General features: G+C 35.1%; 1 protein-coding gene across 4 annotated transcripts in view; it reads left to right on the forward strand.

Moving 5' to 3' along the window:
- Window positions 1-18,574, forward strand: part of MAPK8 (mitogen-activated protein kinase 8) — a 97,778-nt gene that overhangs the window by 44,021 nt on the left and 35,183 nt on the right. For all 4 annotated transcript variants that reach the window (XM_019444871.2, XM_019444870.2, XM_019444869.2 and 1 more), the window contains 2 exons: window positions 12,919-13,089; window positions 16,486-16,615. In XM_019444871.2, coding sequence (XP_019300416.1) covers window positions 12,968-13,089; window positions 16,486-16,615 — 252 coding nt within the window. In that variant the 5' untranslated portion in view covers window positions 12,919-12,967. The remainder of the gene's footprint in view (window positions 1-12,918; window positions 13,090-16,485; window positions 16,616-18,574) is intronic.

Below are 18,574 nucleotides of genomic sequence, written 5' to 3' on the forward strand. Positions count from 1 at the left end.
CTATATTTATGAAAAAAATTCACATATGAGTGGACCTACACAATTCAAACCTGTGCTGTTCCTTGGTCAACTGTACTGTAGAAATTAGAAAAGACAGCTGACTAGGGAAATCTAGGATTATCTGCCTGGCTTAGTTTTCAGGCCTTGAATTTAAAAGCAGTACCAGTATGCACCATTGTGTTTTTTGTTCAGCAGCTTCTGTATAGACTCAGGAGACAGCCAGTTTGGTCCACACTGTGTTATTCCAAGTTAGTGCATCAGGAGAGAGCAGAGCAGGGATGTTGGCTTAGTGGTGGTCTAATGGACTGTGGAATTTAAGATGAGGAAGGAAAAAAGTAGAAGCTTTAGAAGCCTGAGGGTCCGTGTGTGCAAAGAATAAATGAGAATAACTCTGTAAGGGACTGATCCTAAGGTGAAGGTGACACTAAAGGAAAATGAACCAATAGTTTTTCTAGAAGAATTGTACTGCTGGTAAAAGAAATAGATACAGAAGGAAGAGTGAGTTTTGGAAGAAAGAAAGGTTCGATTTTAACTATTTATAGTTTGAATACCTATAGAACATACTCAGATGACTAAGAGACAGTTGAATATATAGGAGAGAGTTCTGGTCTGGAAATAAAACTGGGAGATCATAATTGAAGCCATGAATTTACCAAGGAAGAGAAATACAGTTAAACCGTGGATTGTGAGTAACTTGATCTGCAAGCGTTCTGCAAGATGAGCAAATAATTGTTTAAAAAAAATTTTTTTTAATGTTTTATTTTTGAGAAAGACAGAGTGTGAGCAGGGGAGGGGCAGAGAGAGAGGGAGACACAGAATCTGAAGCAGGCTCCAGCCTCTGAGCTGTCAGCACAGAGCCCTGTGCGGGGCTCAAATCACGAACTACAAGATCATGATCTGAGCTGAATCAGATGCTTAACCGACTGAGCCACCCAGGTGTCCCAAGATGAGCAAACATTTCTAATAAATTTTAACTTGATAAACAAGTGATGTCTTGCAAGATGAGTAGTTGTGATGCCAAATATCACATGATCACAACTGAGTCAGTGGTTCTTGAAATTTGCTTTGATATACGAGTGCTTTGGATTACAAGCATGTTTCCAGAACAAATTATACTTGCAAACCAAGGTTTTACTGTATATAGAAAGGTAAGGTCTTTTTAGGTACTATATGCATTTAAAGACTGGGAAGTAGATGAGAAAAGTTGCTTGCCAGGTTTGAGCAATTTGCAAAGTGGTTCAAGAAGAGTTGACTGAGCAGATCCTGGATTTGGGAAACTTGTGAATGGTTTTTCCAGGGGTTCAAGAGATAGTGAAGCATGAAAGGTGATTGTAAGGATTTGAGAAGTAATTGTGACTTTTTGCAACATGTTTATTGCCAGTGAATGATGTGTATTATATGTGATTGTTTTTTTCTCCTCAATATACTAACATTTAAAAACCATAACTTTGATTAACTTCCTTATAAAAGTTTTTGGCCAGGTTCTGGCTTTCCGAAATGGAGTACACTGGTCACTTAATTTCTTAATGCCTCAGGAGTATCATAATTATTATTACTCAGGGCTATAATACTCCTGGGGCCTTTTGAGCCCTATTATCAATTCATTCTTGTACTGAATCTAGCATGCTTTGTTTTGTTTCCTCTGTGCCATTTGTTGCATCAAATCATTTGACATTATTATTTAAGGATCTTTTTCCTTCAAAGCACTTCATTGTTTTATGGTTTAAAATTATTAGAGGCCCCTTTAGGGATAAATAAATGCTCTTAAGTTAGCTAGCATTGTTGACTTTCATGAATCAAAAACTCCAAACCAGAAAAGCCATTTTATCATTTCTGCCATTTAGCATGGGGACACCCATGTTATGTTAAATTGCTTTTTAAGAGATTCCATGAGCTTTTTCCTCATGTAGGTTATTGGACTACTCCAAGTCATAAATCTTTTGGGGAAGTATGGGGGAAGGAGGATTAGAGGAGAAGTACTTAGTATCTGCTATAAATTTATGCAGGGGAAAAAAAAATCTGTGTTTTTAGTCTTTAGCCTTTGTTGTTGTTAATGTGTTATTAGTGAAAAAAGAGAGATTTTTATGGTTGGTACAAGATAATAGATCTTACTCTGTGAAGGGCATTTTGAAGATGAGTTAGAGCTTAAAATTGAAGCTCTTTCTGAGTGATTGATTATAGGTTTGTAACTGGGCGATTAAACCTTTTTATTAATCTTGCAAATGTTCAGCTTAGATTTGTTATATCTGGTTATCACAATCAGATGGAAATGCTGCTTTTGTCCTCCATCTTGCTGAGCTTTCAGATTTTGAAACATGGTGTAATTTACTCTGAAATTCAATGATTATTTTTTTTCTCCTGGGAGCAGGCATATTTAATTACAGAAAGCTGTTTGTAATGGAATCACTTTCTTGTAACACCTACATAGCACTTTTTCAAAATTCTTATCATAATTACACTGCTGGCAAGATAACTAGTGGTAATTATATGTAGAATTAACTAATATGAATAAAATTCCTCGTACAATGCATCTGGGACACTTCTCATTTGCTACTTGTAATTTGTGGTTTTAGGAAGTGTCTCTGGTGGTGGTTGAATGTGATCAACATTTTCTTCTCTTGTGAGCCTGAGAATCTTATTACTAGAAGATTTGGCAAAATTATAATTAGAAAGGGTCAGGCATTTGAATCTGTCTCAAGGAATGAGTTCTTTCGTATGATCAGTTTTTTTGAAAGCAGAACAGTTAACCCAAGCTACCACATTGTACAAAGATGCCCTTAAAGCTATAGGTATTCTTTCTTGCCTAATAACTAAAAAAAAAAAGAAAAAAAGAAAAGTGACAGGAATTTTCAAGTATAAATTTTTTTTAGCTTTAAAATGAAAATATTTTTTGAGTACCTTGAGGAATAGTATATTCTTACAGATTAGGTTATTTTTGTTGAAATGAATGTCATTGAGAAAATTCTCACTGCATTTTAACCACTAACATAAACAATCTACACACAGTTGAGCAGCCCAGAGCCAGCTTTCTTAATATCTTTGAGATTTTTGCCATTTTGAGTACAAAGTAATTTGTAGAAGCTTGGATACCAGCTAACTAAAATGTGAATGGTATTAGAATATATATTGGGTTGTTATTGTTGTTGAAAGGTACTTAGAAGCATCCTACTTTATTGCTAAGGACACTGCTATAAAGTCCTGAGATTGTTAATAAATAACTTGAATGTCTGAAGTCTTGGAAACTAATTCTGAAGCTTAGTGTTCATGTGGCTGCTGCTATTTTAGTTAAAGGCATCTGCCTCAAAATACAGAAATTGTGAAGGGACACTGATGTGTTAGCATTATTTTGTGGTTGGAATGTAATAAACCTAAAAAAAAAGAGGTTAGAGTGGGAGAGAGCCAAAGCATAAGAGACTGTTAAAAACTGAGAACAAACTGAGGGTTGATGGGGGGGTGGGAGGGAGGGGAGGGTGGGTGATGGGTATTGAGGAGGGCACATTTTGGGATGAGCACTGGGTGTTATATGGAAACCAATTTGACAATAAATTTCATATATTAAAAAAAAAGGAATGTAATAAACCTACTCAAATAAGCTCAATTAAGAGATATATCTATTTTATAAATAAGTCCTACAAAAGCCGATTGCTGAAGTACAAACTGAGCCTTATTTCCTCTGCTCCCTTTGTGGGGGAGGGTGGGACTTTTCTAGAAAAGAGGGCATACTAGGTATGATTGTTATATAGTAAAAAGAATCACTGGTGGCCCAGACATCCAGGTTATCTTTTAGCTGGAATACTTTCTTTCTGCACTCAATGGGTAACTAAAGACGCACATTAATGTTTAAAGGATAACATGTTTAAAGGAAACATAGCTAATGCTTGAAGGATTTACCTTCTAGTTTTTTACAGAGGATCTGTGGGAGTAGATCCTATTCTCTTTATAAATGAGTAGTGCAGAAAAGGAGGGAAGAGATACCACCTCACACCTGTTAGAATGGCTAAAATTAACAACTCAGGCAACAACAGATGTTGGTGAGGATGGCGAGAAAGAGGAACCCTTTTGCATTGCTAATGGGAATGCAGACTGGTACAGCCACTCTGGAAAACAGTATGGAGGTTCCTCAAGAAATTAAAAATAGAACTACCCTGCGACCCAGCATTTGGACCATTAGGTATTTATCCAAAGGATACAGGAATGCTGTTTCGAAGGGGCACATGCATGTACCCCAGTGTTTATAGGAGCACTATCTACAATAGCCAAAATATGGAAAGAGCCCCAATATCCATCGACTGATGAATGGATAAAGAAGATGTTCTGTATATATACAATGGAATATAACTCGGCGATCAAAAATAATGAAATTTTTGCAACAACGTGGATGGGACTAGAGTGTGTTACGCTTAGCGAAAGAATGTCAGAGAAAGACAAATATCATATGACCTCACTCATACGTGGAATTTAAGTTACAAAACAGATGAACACAAGGGAAGGGAAGCAAAGATACAAAAACTGAGAGGGAGACAAACCATAAGAGACTCTTAAATACAGAGAACAAACTGAGGGTTGCTGGTGGGGTGTTAGGTGGGGGGGAAGGGCTAAATGGGTGATGGGCATTAAGGAGGGCTCTTGTTGGGATGAGCACTGGGTGTTATATATAAGTGATGAATCACTAAATTCTTTTCCTGAAATCATTTTTACACTATATGTTAACTAACTTGAATTTAAATTTTTTGAAAAAAGTCTCAAATTTAGAGGGGCATTATTTCAACCCTCAGGCAGGCCCAGTTAGCCTCTTTTTTTAATAAAGTCTGAATAAGGTGAATTAATTCTTTTAAGATTCTAACTTCTCCCTAGAAGCTTCATTATTTTAATGCTTAATGGCAGTGATATTTCATCTTACACAGGTTTAACTTTTAAATATCCAACTATGCATATCTTACCAACAAACTGAGATCAGTGACAGTTTAAATAGTACAGACAGTTCTGCCCATCCCAGTGAGCTTATGCCCTTGGAGGCAGGAATCTGTGTTCTGCTTTAATTAGTCCCTATGTTTTCCATAGGGTGAACATCTCATATTCAGCCCTAAAAATTATTGTACTAAATATTATTATTGTATATGCTGATTTAAATAATTTTTAGGGGTGATTTTGTGCAAGTTTTACAGGTTATTTAGAATGGACTCTTGTGCACACTGGACTTAAGAGTTTAAAGTCAGTATGTAAAGCCAAAGTCAGAATCACTCTTGAAAGTTCCCTAACTCATAAAAGACAATATAAAATCTTCTGTGCGTGCGCGTACACACACACACACTTCTGAACATTATTATGCACCTTTAAATTGGAGAATCACTAAACTAGAGTAAAGTACTCTAGGAAAAAGAAAAGTACACAAGTGTCTGTATGTTCAGCCCATTCGGCTTTGGAGATGGTAGATGAGTAAATAATTTTGCTTCTTCTTGCCTGTTGGTTTTATGTCATTCTGTTTTAATTTTCTTTAATGTTTTATTTAGTTTTGAGAGAGTGTGAGTGGGGGAGGGGCAGAGAGAAGGAGACACAGAATCCAAAGCAGGCTCCAGGCTCTGAGCTGTCAGCACAGAGCCCAATGGGGGGCTCGAACCCATGAACCGTGAGATCATGACCTGAGCCAAAGTTAGCCACTTAACCAACTGAGCCACCCAGGTGCCCCTACTTCATTGTGTTTTAATAATGAGCTTAAGTCTTAATACTTACTAATAATTTTTGGCTGTGAGGATTATACTAGCTTGTTGAGTTTTACTTTTCTATAGGATAACTTCTGAAGTTAACTGGTTAAATTCTAAGCTTAGCTATTAAATAGATTTGTGATGCAACCAGAGTTACTTCGGTTGTCTTTGAGGCTTATCTGTATGGCTGCATTAAACTCATTCTTTTTTCCCCCTAAATACTTCTAATATAACTATTTAGTTTAACTTGTTTGTCTCCACATTCAGGCTTACCAGACCAACCATTTTATAGGTGGACCAGCCTGATAGCAGTAGTTCCTTGTGTAGACGTCATAGAAATTGAGTCATAAAAACCTAATTTAATCTCCTTTTCCCCTGCTAACAAAGGAAAACATTGGTGAAGATAAACAGAACAATTTATTAAGTACTTTGTGACTTCATATTCTTGGTTAATTTTTTTAGCAGTTATTATTTAAATAATAACTATACAGAGAGCTGATATGTTTTGGAAATCTGAAAACCTAGGAAAGTAATCCTTACCCTCAAAAAGATCACAGTCTGGTAGTAAAATCTGTATATCTAAATATACAAAGTGGTTTAGATAAGACATTAGGTTCAGGCTGGTTTGAGTGGCAAAGGGTTCCTGAACATCATACTTAAACTGGTCTTTGGTAGATATAGTGGGATGGAAAAAATAAGTGAAAATGTTTCACAAAAAGGAAAGGGAAAATAAGCAAATTTCAGATGCATGAGAGATTTGGGGGTTGATAATTTAGCCATGTTTACATTGTAGTGTTCTCAACTGTAGGAATAATGAGAGGTGAAATTTGAAGGCTAGAGCTGAACCTCAAGCTTTCCACAGCAATTGATTGCATGTTAGCTTTTTTGAACCTCAGTTTACTAATCTGTTGGATGGGATAATAATGCCTGTCTATTCTCTGACTCTTGTGAGCCTCAAAACCAGTCACATCTAAATTCTACAACTGTAGTTCCTTTGTTTTTAATCCAAGAAGAGGCTTTCCTGAGTAGGGGCATGAGTGAATCAGAGTCCATACCATTTCTTCCTCACACTTGTGCTCATCCAGCTTCATCATGGAGAGAACAGGACAGCAAATGCATCCTCCATAAATGTCACCAGTAGCCTTAATGCCCTTATCTTGAAAATTGATCCTTCTGTCTCAGTCACTTGATGGTATTTTCTGATGGCAGAGCGACACCAGTATTTCCATCTGTATGGCCACATGTGTTCTGGATCCCATTCCTTTCTGCCTTTTCAGAGATCTTGTGCTACCTGAAACTTCATTTTTTTTCATTCCCCTATTCTCACCCTTCCTCTATATATTGGATCCTTTCTATTAGTAGGTAAATATGTTCAGGTTGTCTCTGTGTTATATATGCTATGCTATACTATGTTATATATTATATAATCTAATCACCCTCCCTTGACCATTTACCTTTCTCTATCAGTTTCCTCTTTGCTAAATTTCTCTATACAAGTACTATACAAATACTGACATCTACTTAACCTGTGTCTAAAATCATATCCTTCTCACCCCTCAGCTCATTCCAGTCTAGCTTCTACCCTCATTACTCTAACTCAAGCGGTTTCTTTGATATTTCTGTAGCATTCAGAGCTATTGACCACTGACTGTTCTTTAAAAACACTTCCCTTGGCTTCTCCAAGGTGTTCTGTTCATTTTCTATGTCTGGTTCTCTTCTCTAACTTCTTTGTTGGCTTACCTTTAATTGCTCATTAAGTGTCGGTGTTTACAAAGCTGAATCTTAGGTCTCTTTCCCTTCCTACTGCACTCCTTTTGAGTAACATCATTCTCATTGGTTCAGTAACAACAACTCCTAAATTTGTACCTTTCACCCACACTCTCCTCTGAGGTCCAGTTCTGTATCTGGCTACCAACTTGATATTTCCATTTAGATATCTTGGAGATATCTCCGACTCAGTGTATTTATAACTGTTCCTCTTCCTTCATATCCTTTTTCACCACCAAGATTTTTTTTTTTTAATTTTGGACTCTAGTATATGGGTGAAGGACTCAAATCTTCCTTCTACTCCTTACTAACTTTGTAACCCTAGGCAATTAACCTTTCTAAGACTTAATTTCACCATCTGGAAGATGGAAAAACAGTAATTCCTATTTCAACATAAGGAAACATCAGACAAAATGAGTATATGGGATTTATGCTTCCAGCCAAATAGTAGTAACAAGAACTGAATTTACCCTTAGCCACAAACAACTAGAAAACATCCATAGGCCTCTTGTGAGGATTAAAAGAAATTTATAAAGCACTTGAAATAGGACCTGGCATTAAGTAAAGCCTATTCAAGTGTTTGTATTTATTTTATTATTGAATATGGATATGATGATAAATTATGGGTAGAAGCTAAAGTGGTGAGCAAATTATGGTATTAAATGTTTATATTATTTAAAAAAACTTTTCAAACCAATACTTTTAAGCTTCCATTATAAGAAAGTAGAAGAGCAATCCCAAAACAAGCAAAAAGAAGGAAATAAAGACAAGAGCAGGAAGTAGTGAAATAGAAAAGTATAAAAATACAGAAAACCAGAAATTAAATTCTAACTTTTAAAAATGGTCAATAAGAGTGATAAAATTCTAGCCAGATTAATCAGGAAAAAAGAGAAAAGATGGATTATAATAACAGGGATGAAACAGGATACATGATTACAGATCCTGTAGACATTACATTGGACAACTTAGATGAAATTAGCAAATTCCTTGAAAAACACAGAACTACCAAACCTCGTTTAAGAAGAAATCGAAAGCCTGAATAGTCCTCTGTGTATGTGTGTATTAGTTTTTTTTTTTTTTTTAATTTGCAATGAAAACCTTTCCACAAAAAAACCCTTGTCCTTGAAGGCTTTCCAGAGACATTTTATCAGACATTCCAAGATCAAATAATACCACTTCTACACAGAGTCTTTCAGAAAAAGAGGAGGGAACACTTCCCAACTCATTACATTCACCGTGAAAGAAAACTACAGACCAGTATTCCCTATAAAAATAAATTGAAAAACCTTCAACACAGTTTAAGCCAAGTGAATTAAAATAAAAAGGATACTTTTGACTAAGTGGGATTCATTGCAAGAATACAGGTTGGTTCAACATTTGAAAATCATCAGTGTAATTCATCATATAAACCAACTAAGAAGGCAAAACTATATTATTATCTCAATAGATCCAGAAAAGTCATTTGACAAAATTCAGTACTCATTAATACTAAAAACTCTCAGTGAAATAGGCCATAAAGAGAACTTTCTTATCTTGTTAAATGGCATCTCGTAAAATCCTGTCATTTACATCATACTTAGTGATGAAAGACTAAATGCTTTCTCTAAGATCAGTAACCAAGGGAATGATGTTTGTTTGCTCTTGCCACTTCTATTCTGGATTATATGGAAATTATAGTTAGTACAGTGGGGCAAGAAAAGGAAGTCAGAGGCATCCAAGTTGGAAATGAAGAAATGAAACTGCTTGTGTATGTAGGACATCTCAAAGAATCCACAAAAAAGGCTACTAAGACTAATAAATGAGCTTTGTACAAAGTTATTATACAGAAAACTTAATTGTATTTCTATGTGCTAGCAATGAACAATTGAAAATTTAAAAATAAATTAACATGAAAACATTTACAGTAGCACCCAGAATATTAATACTTAAGGAGAAACTGAACAAAATTTTGCAAGGCCTATATATTGGGAACTGTAATATATATAAAGGATTACATATTATGTGATTCCATTTATATAACATTATTTAAATGAAAAAAAAATGATAGTGGTGGAAACAGATCAAACTGCCAGGGGTAGGGTTGGCAAGAAAGTGTGATTATATACAGGGATAACATGAAGGATTTTCTTTGGTGAGATGAAACACTTCTGTATTCTGATTGTGATAGAGATTACACTAATAGGTGTATGTGGTAAATTTACATAGAACTGTACACACACACACACAAAGTGCATATGAAAACAAGTAAAATCTGAACAATGTCCGTTTCCTTGTTGGCTAATAGTATGTACCAATGTCAACTTTCTCTATCAAATATCAATTTTTGATAATTGTACTATGGTTATGTCAAATGCTCTCATTTGAGTGAAGCTGGGTGAAGCATTGCCAGGAACTCTGTACTATTTTTGTAACATCTGTGTTGGTTTAAAATTATTTCACGGTAAACAGTTTTAAGAAAAAGACACTGTTAAGAAAATAGAAAGGCAAGCCACAGACTGGGAAAAAATGCTTGCACATCTGATAAAGGATGTATATCCAGAATATATAAATAAGTACCAAAACAATTATATTTTTAAATGGGCAAAAGAATTAATTAGCTACTTCACAAAAAAAAGATGTAGCATATAAGCCCATGAAAAAATGTTCAGCATCGTTAATTATTAGGAAATGCAAATGTAAGCCACAGTGAAATACCACTGTGCACCCGCTAGTAAAATGTAAAGTCACAAAAAATTGGCAATCACAAGAAGGTTACTTTGCTTACTTTTGCTTACTTTTACTTTGCTGGTAGGAATGAAAAATGGTATGGCCACTTTGGAAAACAGTTTGGCAATTTCTTATAAAATTAAATGTAAGAGTCAAAAACCCCATTCCGAGGTATTTACCCAAGATGAATGGCAGGGGGAGTGTGAACGTTTATACTAGCGTTATTTGTAATAACCTCCAGACTGGCAACAGTGCAAATGTCCAAATGGTATATCCACACAATGGAATACTATTGGGTTGTAAAAAGGGATGCAGCATAGATTGTTCTGCCTAGAAAACTCCCTTATTTCCGTGTCTGGTTAACTCATAATCTGTGTTCGGATCCTGCTCAAACATCACAGCATAAAGGGAATTTTTTCTTGAGCCCAGACTAGCAGGCTTGCTTCTATCAGCATCCTGTCCTTTCCCTTCACTGCTCTTATCACAACCATAGTGATACACCAGCAGATTCTAAGCAATGTAAGGTCTCCTTATCTGTCTTAACTGCAAGTTCTGTGGATGGCCAGATGCTGATTACTATTGTGTTGGTACCCAGCATAGCTCAGGTGTGCCGGTAAATATTGTACAGCTGATAATGTAAGTGAGTAGAGTTTTCTATTTCCTTTTTGTAGGAGTGGCAGCTGTGGCTTCTACAGAGGTTACTACTGGCTGGGTCTGCCTACTTAACCTTGGATACTCTGTCTGCTATCCCTGCTCTGTTCTGGGGTGTTGTAGCTATCACTGCTCAGCTGCTGCCACAGGTTAGTCTAGACTTCTGCGTGCATACCATGGGCACTCCTGCTCCTGGGCCCTTCCGTTCTGAGAATAGAGAGAAGCCTTTCCTTGCCATTAAGGAGGCCCTGTGCTCAGCCTCTGGCCATATGTGCAAATTACCAGAGAGCATTATTACTGTCTCCAGGCCCTGGGGAGACCTAGTTTCCAGGATAAATGTCTAGAATATTTGATGAGGGCCCTGACACCCAATGTTTCCTTCGTTTCCTCTTTTCACTTCTCTTTCTATTTCCCTACTCCAGTAGACAAGAAGGAATGCAGGTTAAGAAATTGGTCTGGGTAACCAATACCTATATTTGATCAGCCTACGGGTATATCTAAGTGTTTAAATCATGAGCAAACTTTTTCCTTTAAGCCTCTGGTTCCACTTAGGTAGATTAATGACACTTGTCATTTCAGACACTTCTCTCTGGAGCGTTACATGACTAGTTTTAGTTACTAATTTTGGAAGTGTTTCTCTGGCCCCTCTTTAATTTATCCAAATCATTGATCCGACTTTTCAATTGCTCTCAATTTATTTACCTTCTTTTTTAAAGCTTACACCGTTTGGACATTTTTGTTTAGTTTCTGTTTATTTTTAACGCCATCACATCTAAGAATTCTCATTAATTTTAATTTTTTCTCTTATCTGGATTGGTACAATACCTTACTAGTTTTCCAACTCTTGCTCCGCCTCCTCTTGGAGTGTAATCTCCAGGTAGCAGCCAGGGAGCTGTTCAGTGGTTTCTATCCTACTCTGGGAATTAAACTGTTAGAATTCCAGTTCATGAGCTTCTACATAGTCTGGCTCTAGGGCGCAATACAGTGCCTGGCGCAGGTTAGACACTTAGTAATTCTTAGTATTTGTTAAATTGATTCTTTGCATTGTAAGTCTAATCAGGATTTTGTTTTTATTTTTGTTTTTGTAGGCGTTGCCTTGCAACCACACACACAAACAGTAATTCTTTAGACTTAACTGGTTTCTAGTCTTATTGTGGGATGTGGGGAGTAGGTTGGAGCTGTCTTGCATGCATTTTGCAATAGGCCACTTCTGTCTAGAATGAGTAATAGGTATGTCAATAAATACAGCTCAAACAAGTAGAAAAAGACTTCCTTGGCTTATAATCAGTCATGTGGCAAAGAACTGTGGTCAGAACTTAGGTTATGCTTCTGAGGCCCCACAATTCATAACAGTATATTGCTTTATTTCATATCCTAATATACTAAATGCTTTTCTCTATATATTTTCTCATTTTTAACTTTGTTATCTTTTTATTTTATCATATAGTTTCTACCCTTCTTCTCATCCTTTCAACCATTCTAACAACATATGCATTACACCCTGGGTGTTGCTGTTGGAGGTCAGGGGCATGGTGACAGCACTGTACTGTGTTTGTTAGTTAGGGGTGATACATGCTAACCAGCTTACTTGCCTGCCAGTTGGTTGTTTCTTCCATGTCACATCAAATGAGTTTGCAAATTATGATAGTATCAATTTCTCACAAAAATTAAGTTTTCAGTAATCTATAATAAATACATAAAATGACTGGTTTTAAATTTTCAACTATGGAAGTGACCTTAAAAGCATGTTTAGTTATAATTATTTGCTTTTGTTAAAATGTTTTTACAGTTTTCCAATAAGTTAAGACATGTATGCATGTTAATACTAGTGACTTACAGTGAAGAAATTGTTTACCCTTGTAAAAGCTTTGTTTTGTTTTTAACTATCAATCCTCTCCTTAAGTATGGCAGATGCTAACCAAGTTCTGAGTTATTTTTTCTTTCTATTTGTGTTTTAATGTATTTTAATGAAGTAGCTCTTTTACCGTGCTGTAGCAGTCTGTGTTATACTATCAGTGAACAGAGTGAAGACTCGAATTTTAAGATTAAATACATTCATTTTGTTAACATCACATTTTGTTCCATTTTGCAGCTTCTCGGTGAATATTTGGATGAAGCCATTAAATTAATTGTTTGCCATCATGAGCAGAAGCAAGCGTGACAGCAATTTTTATAGTGTAGAGATTGGAGATTCTACATTTACAGTTTTGAAACGATATCAGAATTTAAAACCTATAGGCTCAGGAGCTCAAGGAATTGTATGGTAAGTTTTACTTCCAAAAATTAGGCAGAGAATCATTAACTGCTATCTTTTCTCCTCTTGTAATATAGATACCTTGGTAAATATTTAACTTGCTTCAAAAAAGTTAAAATAAAACTATGTTATTTAAACTAAAGCTATAACATGGTAATAATTTTGTTCTGGGTTGATGTTTTTTATTATTCATTAAACACAACTTTATAAATCAGCACTGTCATCTTTAAGTATAAATTATGATTAAATACGTGGTCATAAGCCATGTAAAGACAAATAATCTATATCAGGAAAGAATAAGTGGCATGCTTGTTAATTCCATGTATACATCTATTCCCATAGCTAGTTTAATAAGAAGCTTCACTTAATCATCATTTTCACACTACAGTGAAACTCTGGAATTTCAGAAATCTTATTTTATACTGGGGAATGAAGTGAGCTCATTTTTCATTGTGTGTTTCAAAAACTCATACGTATCTTTAAAACTGATTTATGAGCTAATTTCTGCAGTGGGTGTAGGCTTTATAGATCAACATAATTCTTAATAAACTGAAGTGTAGAATACTTTTTGGGACAGTTCTGCTAATGATTTTAGATCACTAAGTTAGCATAATCTAGTGCTTTGGGGAATTCTTAGCCTCGCTCTAGCGTAATTATATCTTTATTACCTTTTCTTGACCAGATTTGTCTCAGAATCTATTAAAAATCATAAGTGTTTATGACCCCGCAGGTCTCCCCCAGGTTCCAGAAAAACACTTGCACATGTACCTAAAGAGACTTTTCTTTGCAACACTGTTTATAGCAAAAATTCTTAATAGCAGTGAGTCTATCCATGAGAATAAAAAATTGTGATATATTCATACAGTAAAATACTATACAATATTTAGGATGAACTGGAGCTGTGTTTCAACAAAGACAGTCTCAGAGTTGCAGTGTTGTTGAGTTTAAAAGGAAGATGCGGAATACATATACCTTATAATACCATTTATATATAGTTGAAAATACACAAAATAGTACCATACATTTATGGATGTATATGTATGTAGAAAGCTATAAAAACAATAACACCAAATTCTTCAGAATAATGTCTACTTCCAAAAATAGAGACAAAGAAAGGGACTTTATCTGTGAATTTTTTAAAAATTCAGAGCAATTATGGTAAAATGCTAAAATCTCTCACATTTCTGTAATAGGAACAGTAGCATTTATTCTCTTTTTTGTACTCTCGAAATAATTTATAATACCAAAAATTACAGAATTTGGGTAACTTTTTTTTCATTTTTAGTATTTTGGGTAACTTTAAAAAGTATTATTGGCTAGCTGGTTGTCATTTTCACCAACCACATTTAACCAACCACAAATTCATTGTAAAGAAAATATTGTGGTATAGTCAATACAGGAAGGATTCTGAAATCCAGCTCATGGTTCAGATTCTAGCTTTATGATGTACTAACTTTGTGATTCATGGCAAATTAATATTGCTAAGCCTGTTTTCTCACCTGATTTACATTATTGTGAGGAATATGGTATTTATATACATATATATATGCACATACATACACATATATATGTAATACATGAACATATATATAAAAGTATATATAAAAATGTTTTTTCTGTACCTTCACTTATCCTCAGGTAAGTACATTTTGAAATTTGTGTACCAGAATTAAAAAAAAAAAAAAAAAAAAAAAAAACTGCTTTGGAAGGGACCTCAAGCCATCTTAACCAGCCTCTGTTTTGTCCTAAGGAATAAGTGTCTTCAAATATTTTGCTTATTCTTTCACAAAAGATTATTATGAAATAGACAAATATTAAGCTAAAAAGTTTTTAAACTCACTGTGTGTGTTTACTATCACTGTCAACTGAAGAAATTAATTTTTTTAAGGCATTATTTTGGACCCCAGTGATAGATGGTAAGATTCATTGGGATCTGGATTGATCTCTAATTTGTACACATTTAAGTATCAACAATTAGAAATCTAACTTCCTTGGATACAAAATAGTACAACCTACTCAGATACTTTTGAACCTCTATAGTTTAAAATGTTACTTTGATTTAACACAAAAAATTAATAGGAATGAATTTAATGGTTAAAAGTAAAACATACTTTATCTGAAACAGTCAAAACTTTTAATCATCTTTAATGACCGCTAATGTTGTGGGTGTTGTTTTTTAATTTGGGGAGAACATATACACAAATATGGTATTTTCTAACTAAAGAGTATAATATTTATGTCTGTTTTGCTATGTGTATGCATATGTACATATATAGGAAATAAGTTATGTCCTATATATTATGTATAGATGCGTCCATTTATGCCAAAGTGCTCATTTCTTAATACATATTTTTTCAGTACATTTGATATAGTGAGGTTGGATGAGAGAATAATTTTAGTCAGTAGTGTGCTAACTTTCCAAATATATAAACAGAAGTCTTTAAGTATGTTGGGTAGTCCAGTATGAAAAGCATAACCTCATGTCTTAGTCTTTTGGTCTCCGCTTTGCTTTAAACTTTCTGTCTAACCTTGGGCAAATTACTTATTAATCTTTGGTGAATAAGTGGTGAATTCAAATGATTTTAAAAGTTTCTTTCAATCATAACATTCTATAATTTTAAGATAATTTACCTTATTTGTGCTTTACTGTCTCTGGTCTGTCATTTGTAAAACATGATGTTTAGTCAGTATCATATGGTAAAGATATGAAGAGTAATGAGTATGGTGTTGCTGTATGTCACAGAATTATGTGTTTCAGTAACAGTTATGAAGCATCTTCTAATGTCCTGAAATCTAGCATTCATATCTATAGGCTTCATTTTTTAATTCCCTTCTCCAAAACAAATTTTAAATACTTTTACATTGTAAAATAACCCTTTGTATAGCTCTGTATGTATGTTCCTTCCTCTTTCTGTATTCATTTTGTTGTGTCCAAAGAAGTTGGAAGTGATCTACTTATGTAGAATTCTTCAGAAAGTATTTTGGGTAGAATTTATGACCACATGTATTCTTTAATCCTGTCTGCCCTTGGTGTAGGTGCAAAGTGAGGGATTCATCAGACTTTAAGCTATGTATTGGGCCTGAATACTCATTAAACATTTATGCATTGAGTGCCCATTGTATGCTAGGGAGATCTTGGAGGACACCCAACTAACAAGTACAGTTTCTGCTTCACAGTCCATTGTCTCTTTGAATCCATTAGCGTTTTAAGAAGCAGTTAACAATGCTCTACATTGTTGGAATATGCTGTAATAGGTACAGAAGAAACATGTTGCCTGTCAAACACTGGAAATTGATACAGTTGCATTTATCTTTGGCGAGAGTAAGGAATCTACATGAATGTTTCATAAATTCAGTTTTGTAGATTTTAAAGCTTTGTTGTTGTTTTTGAATTTCTTGTTACAGTGCAGCTTATGATGCCATTCTTGAAAGAAATGTTGCAATCAAGAAGCTGAGCCGGCCGTTTCAGAATCAGACTCATGCTAAACGGGCTTACAGAGAGCTAGTTCTAATGAAATGTGTTAATCACAAAAATGTAAGTGAACATTTGAGAAAATGTTGTAAGTATAGATGAAATCAAGATTTGTTCATGAATACATAACTATCAAAACTTTTAAAAATATTAGGTGCTTTAAATGCTCTTCCGGTTTGAAACATTATCTAAAAGGGATATATGTCTACAGTGTGAATTTTTCTCAATTTTATTAAATTATATCAAAAGAAAGACAGTTGATGAAATTTAGATTGTGTAGTTTTTTATTTTTCAAAAGGAGTTTTAAAAGAGGTAGGTGTTTTAGAAGAACTTGATTTAGACTTGGTCTCATCTTCTACTTTTTGTCTTCTGGCAGGCTGACATTTCAGAAAACTGTAGCCTTAGCACAGAGGTGAAATTGTTCCCATTTTACTTTGACAATAGTTATTTTATTTAATATTGGATATAAAATAGAAATCATTTCTCCCTACCCCACTCCTGGTTTTTTAAGTGATGCTGATACTCACTGGTGACTTTAAGTTGAAGATAGTCAGTGATTTTATGAAGCAGTTTAGCAGAAACTTCAAAAGTTTACCAAACTTCAAACTTCTTTTGAATGAATGAAATGAATGAAAGTATTCCTAATTCTTTTTCCTAATGATTATAAAGACTTAAGCATATAACTTTCATTCATTTTGAGAATTGTTAACACTTTGTAAAACTTACTTTCAGCATACTTTCATGATTACTTTAATGGAATGATTTTTATAAGCCAAGAGGAAATAAACTAGGGGTAAGTTATGCAAGGGACGGTTTTATGAAGTACTAAACCAAAAGCATCTGACTGGAGATGTTTTGTGGTATATTTGTCTAAAGGAGTTTATAAAATGCGGTAAGCTCCATGCTTTCTGATTGCAGATAACACAGTTGACCACATTTTGAGAGCTAACTGTGCAAGTTTCTGTGTACTGGAGCTACTAGTCACTGTCGGGAAAGGATGAGGCTCCTGATTTGGGGGAGCTTATTACAGTGTTATTTTGAAGACAACAGAGAGTAAAATACCGAATATGATAAAGCGGTAGAGGTTTGATTGTCATATCATGGTGGATGGAAAATAAGTGCTGAGATTTCAGGGGAAAGAAGATTGCAGTGAGCTTTCATGAAATGGGAATGCTTTGGGGAAGGGTGACCCTAGACTAATTCTTAAAAATGGGGTAAAAATTGGATTGTTAAAGAAAAAGAGCCTCCCAGAGAAAAAGAATAGCGTTTAAAAAGAGATACAGTTTAAAGTCCGTCAGTGACAGCGAAGAAGTTGTGTCACCATTCTTGTTTAGGTGGGAGCCAGCCATGTTGCTTGTCTGGGTTTTCCCTCTCAGATGGAGCTGCTTATGCCTCTTGTAGCCTGTTTCGTGGCAGTGATGGTGGTGATACTGCCTTAGTTTTGCACTGGGGACATGGCCAATAACTCCCTATTTCCTGAGCCAGCCGACTGCAAAAATAGATGGTTCCATCGACTAAATGGAGGGCATGGAAAGCTTGTTTCACATAGTTAACCCTCTGCTGGGGGTGGCAAGATCCACGCAGGCAATACCCTTGGCACCTAGAAGAGTGCTGACTGACGTAGAGTAGATGCTCCTAACATATTTGTTCAGAGAATGAATATAAAACTAAATACAGTTGACTCTTGAGCAAAGTGGGCATTAAGGATGCTGACCCTCTGTGTAGTTGAGATGTACATATAACTTTCAACAACCCCAAACTTAACTGCTAATAGCCTACTATTGACTGGAAACCTTACCAATAATATAAATAGTCGATTAACACATATTTTGTGCATCGCATGTATTGTATTCCTTTATTTTTTTAATTTTGAGAGAGAGCACGAGTTGGGGAGGGGCACAGAGCGAGAGAGAGAGGAGAGAGAGAGAAAATCCCAAGCAGACTCTGCACTGTTAGTGTGGAACCTGATGCAGGGCTTAAACTCGTGAACCACGAGATCATGACCTGAGCTGAAACCAAGAG

This window comes from Panthera pardus, unplaced genomic scaffold (assembly GCF_024362965.1).
Source record: "Panthera pardus isolate Hobbes unplaced genomic scaffold, ASM2436296v1 HiC_scaffold_22, whole genome shotgun sequence".
Taxonomy (NCBI): domain Eukaryota; kingdom Metazoa; phylum Chordata; class Mammalia; order Carnivora; family Felidae; genus Panthera; species Panthera pardus.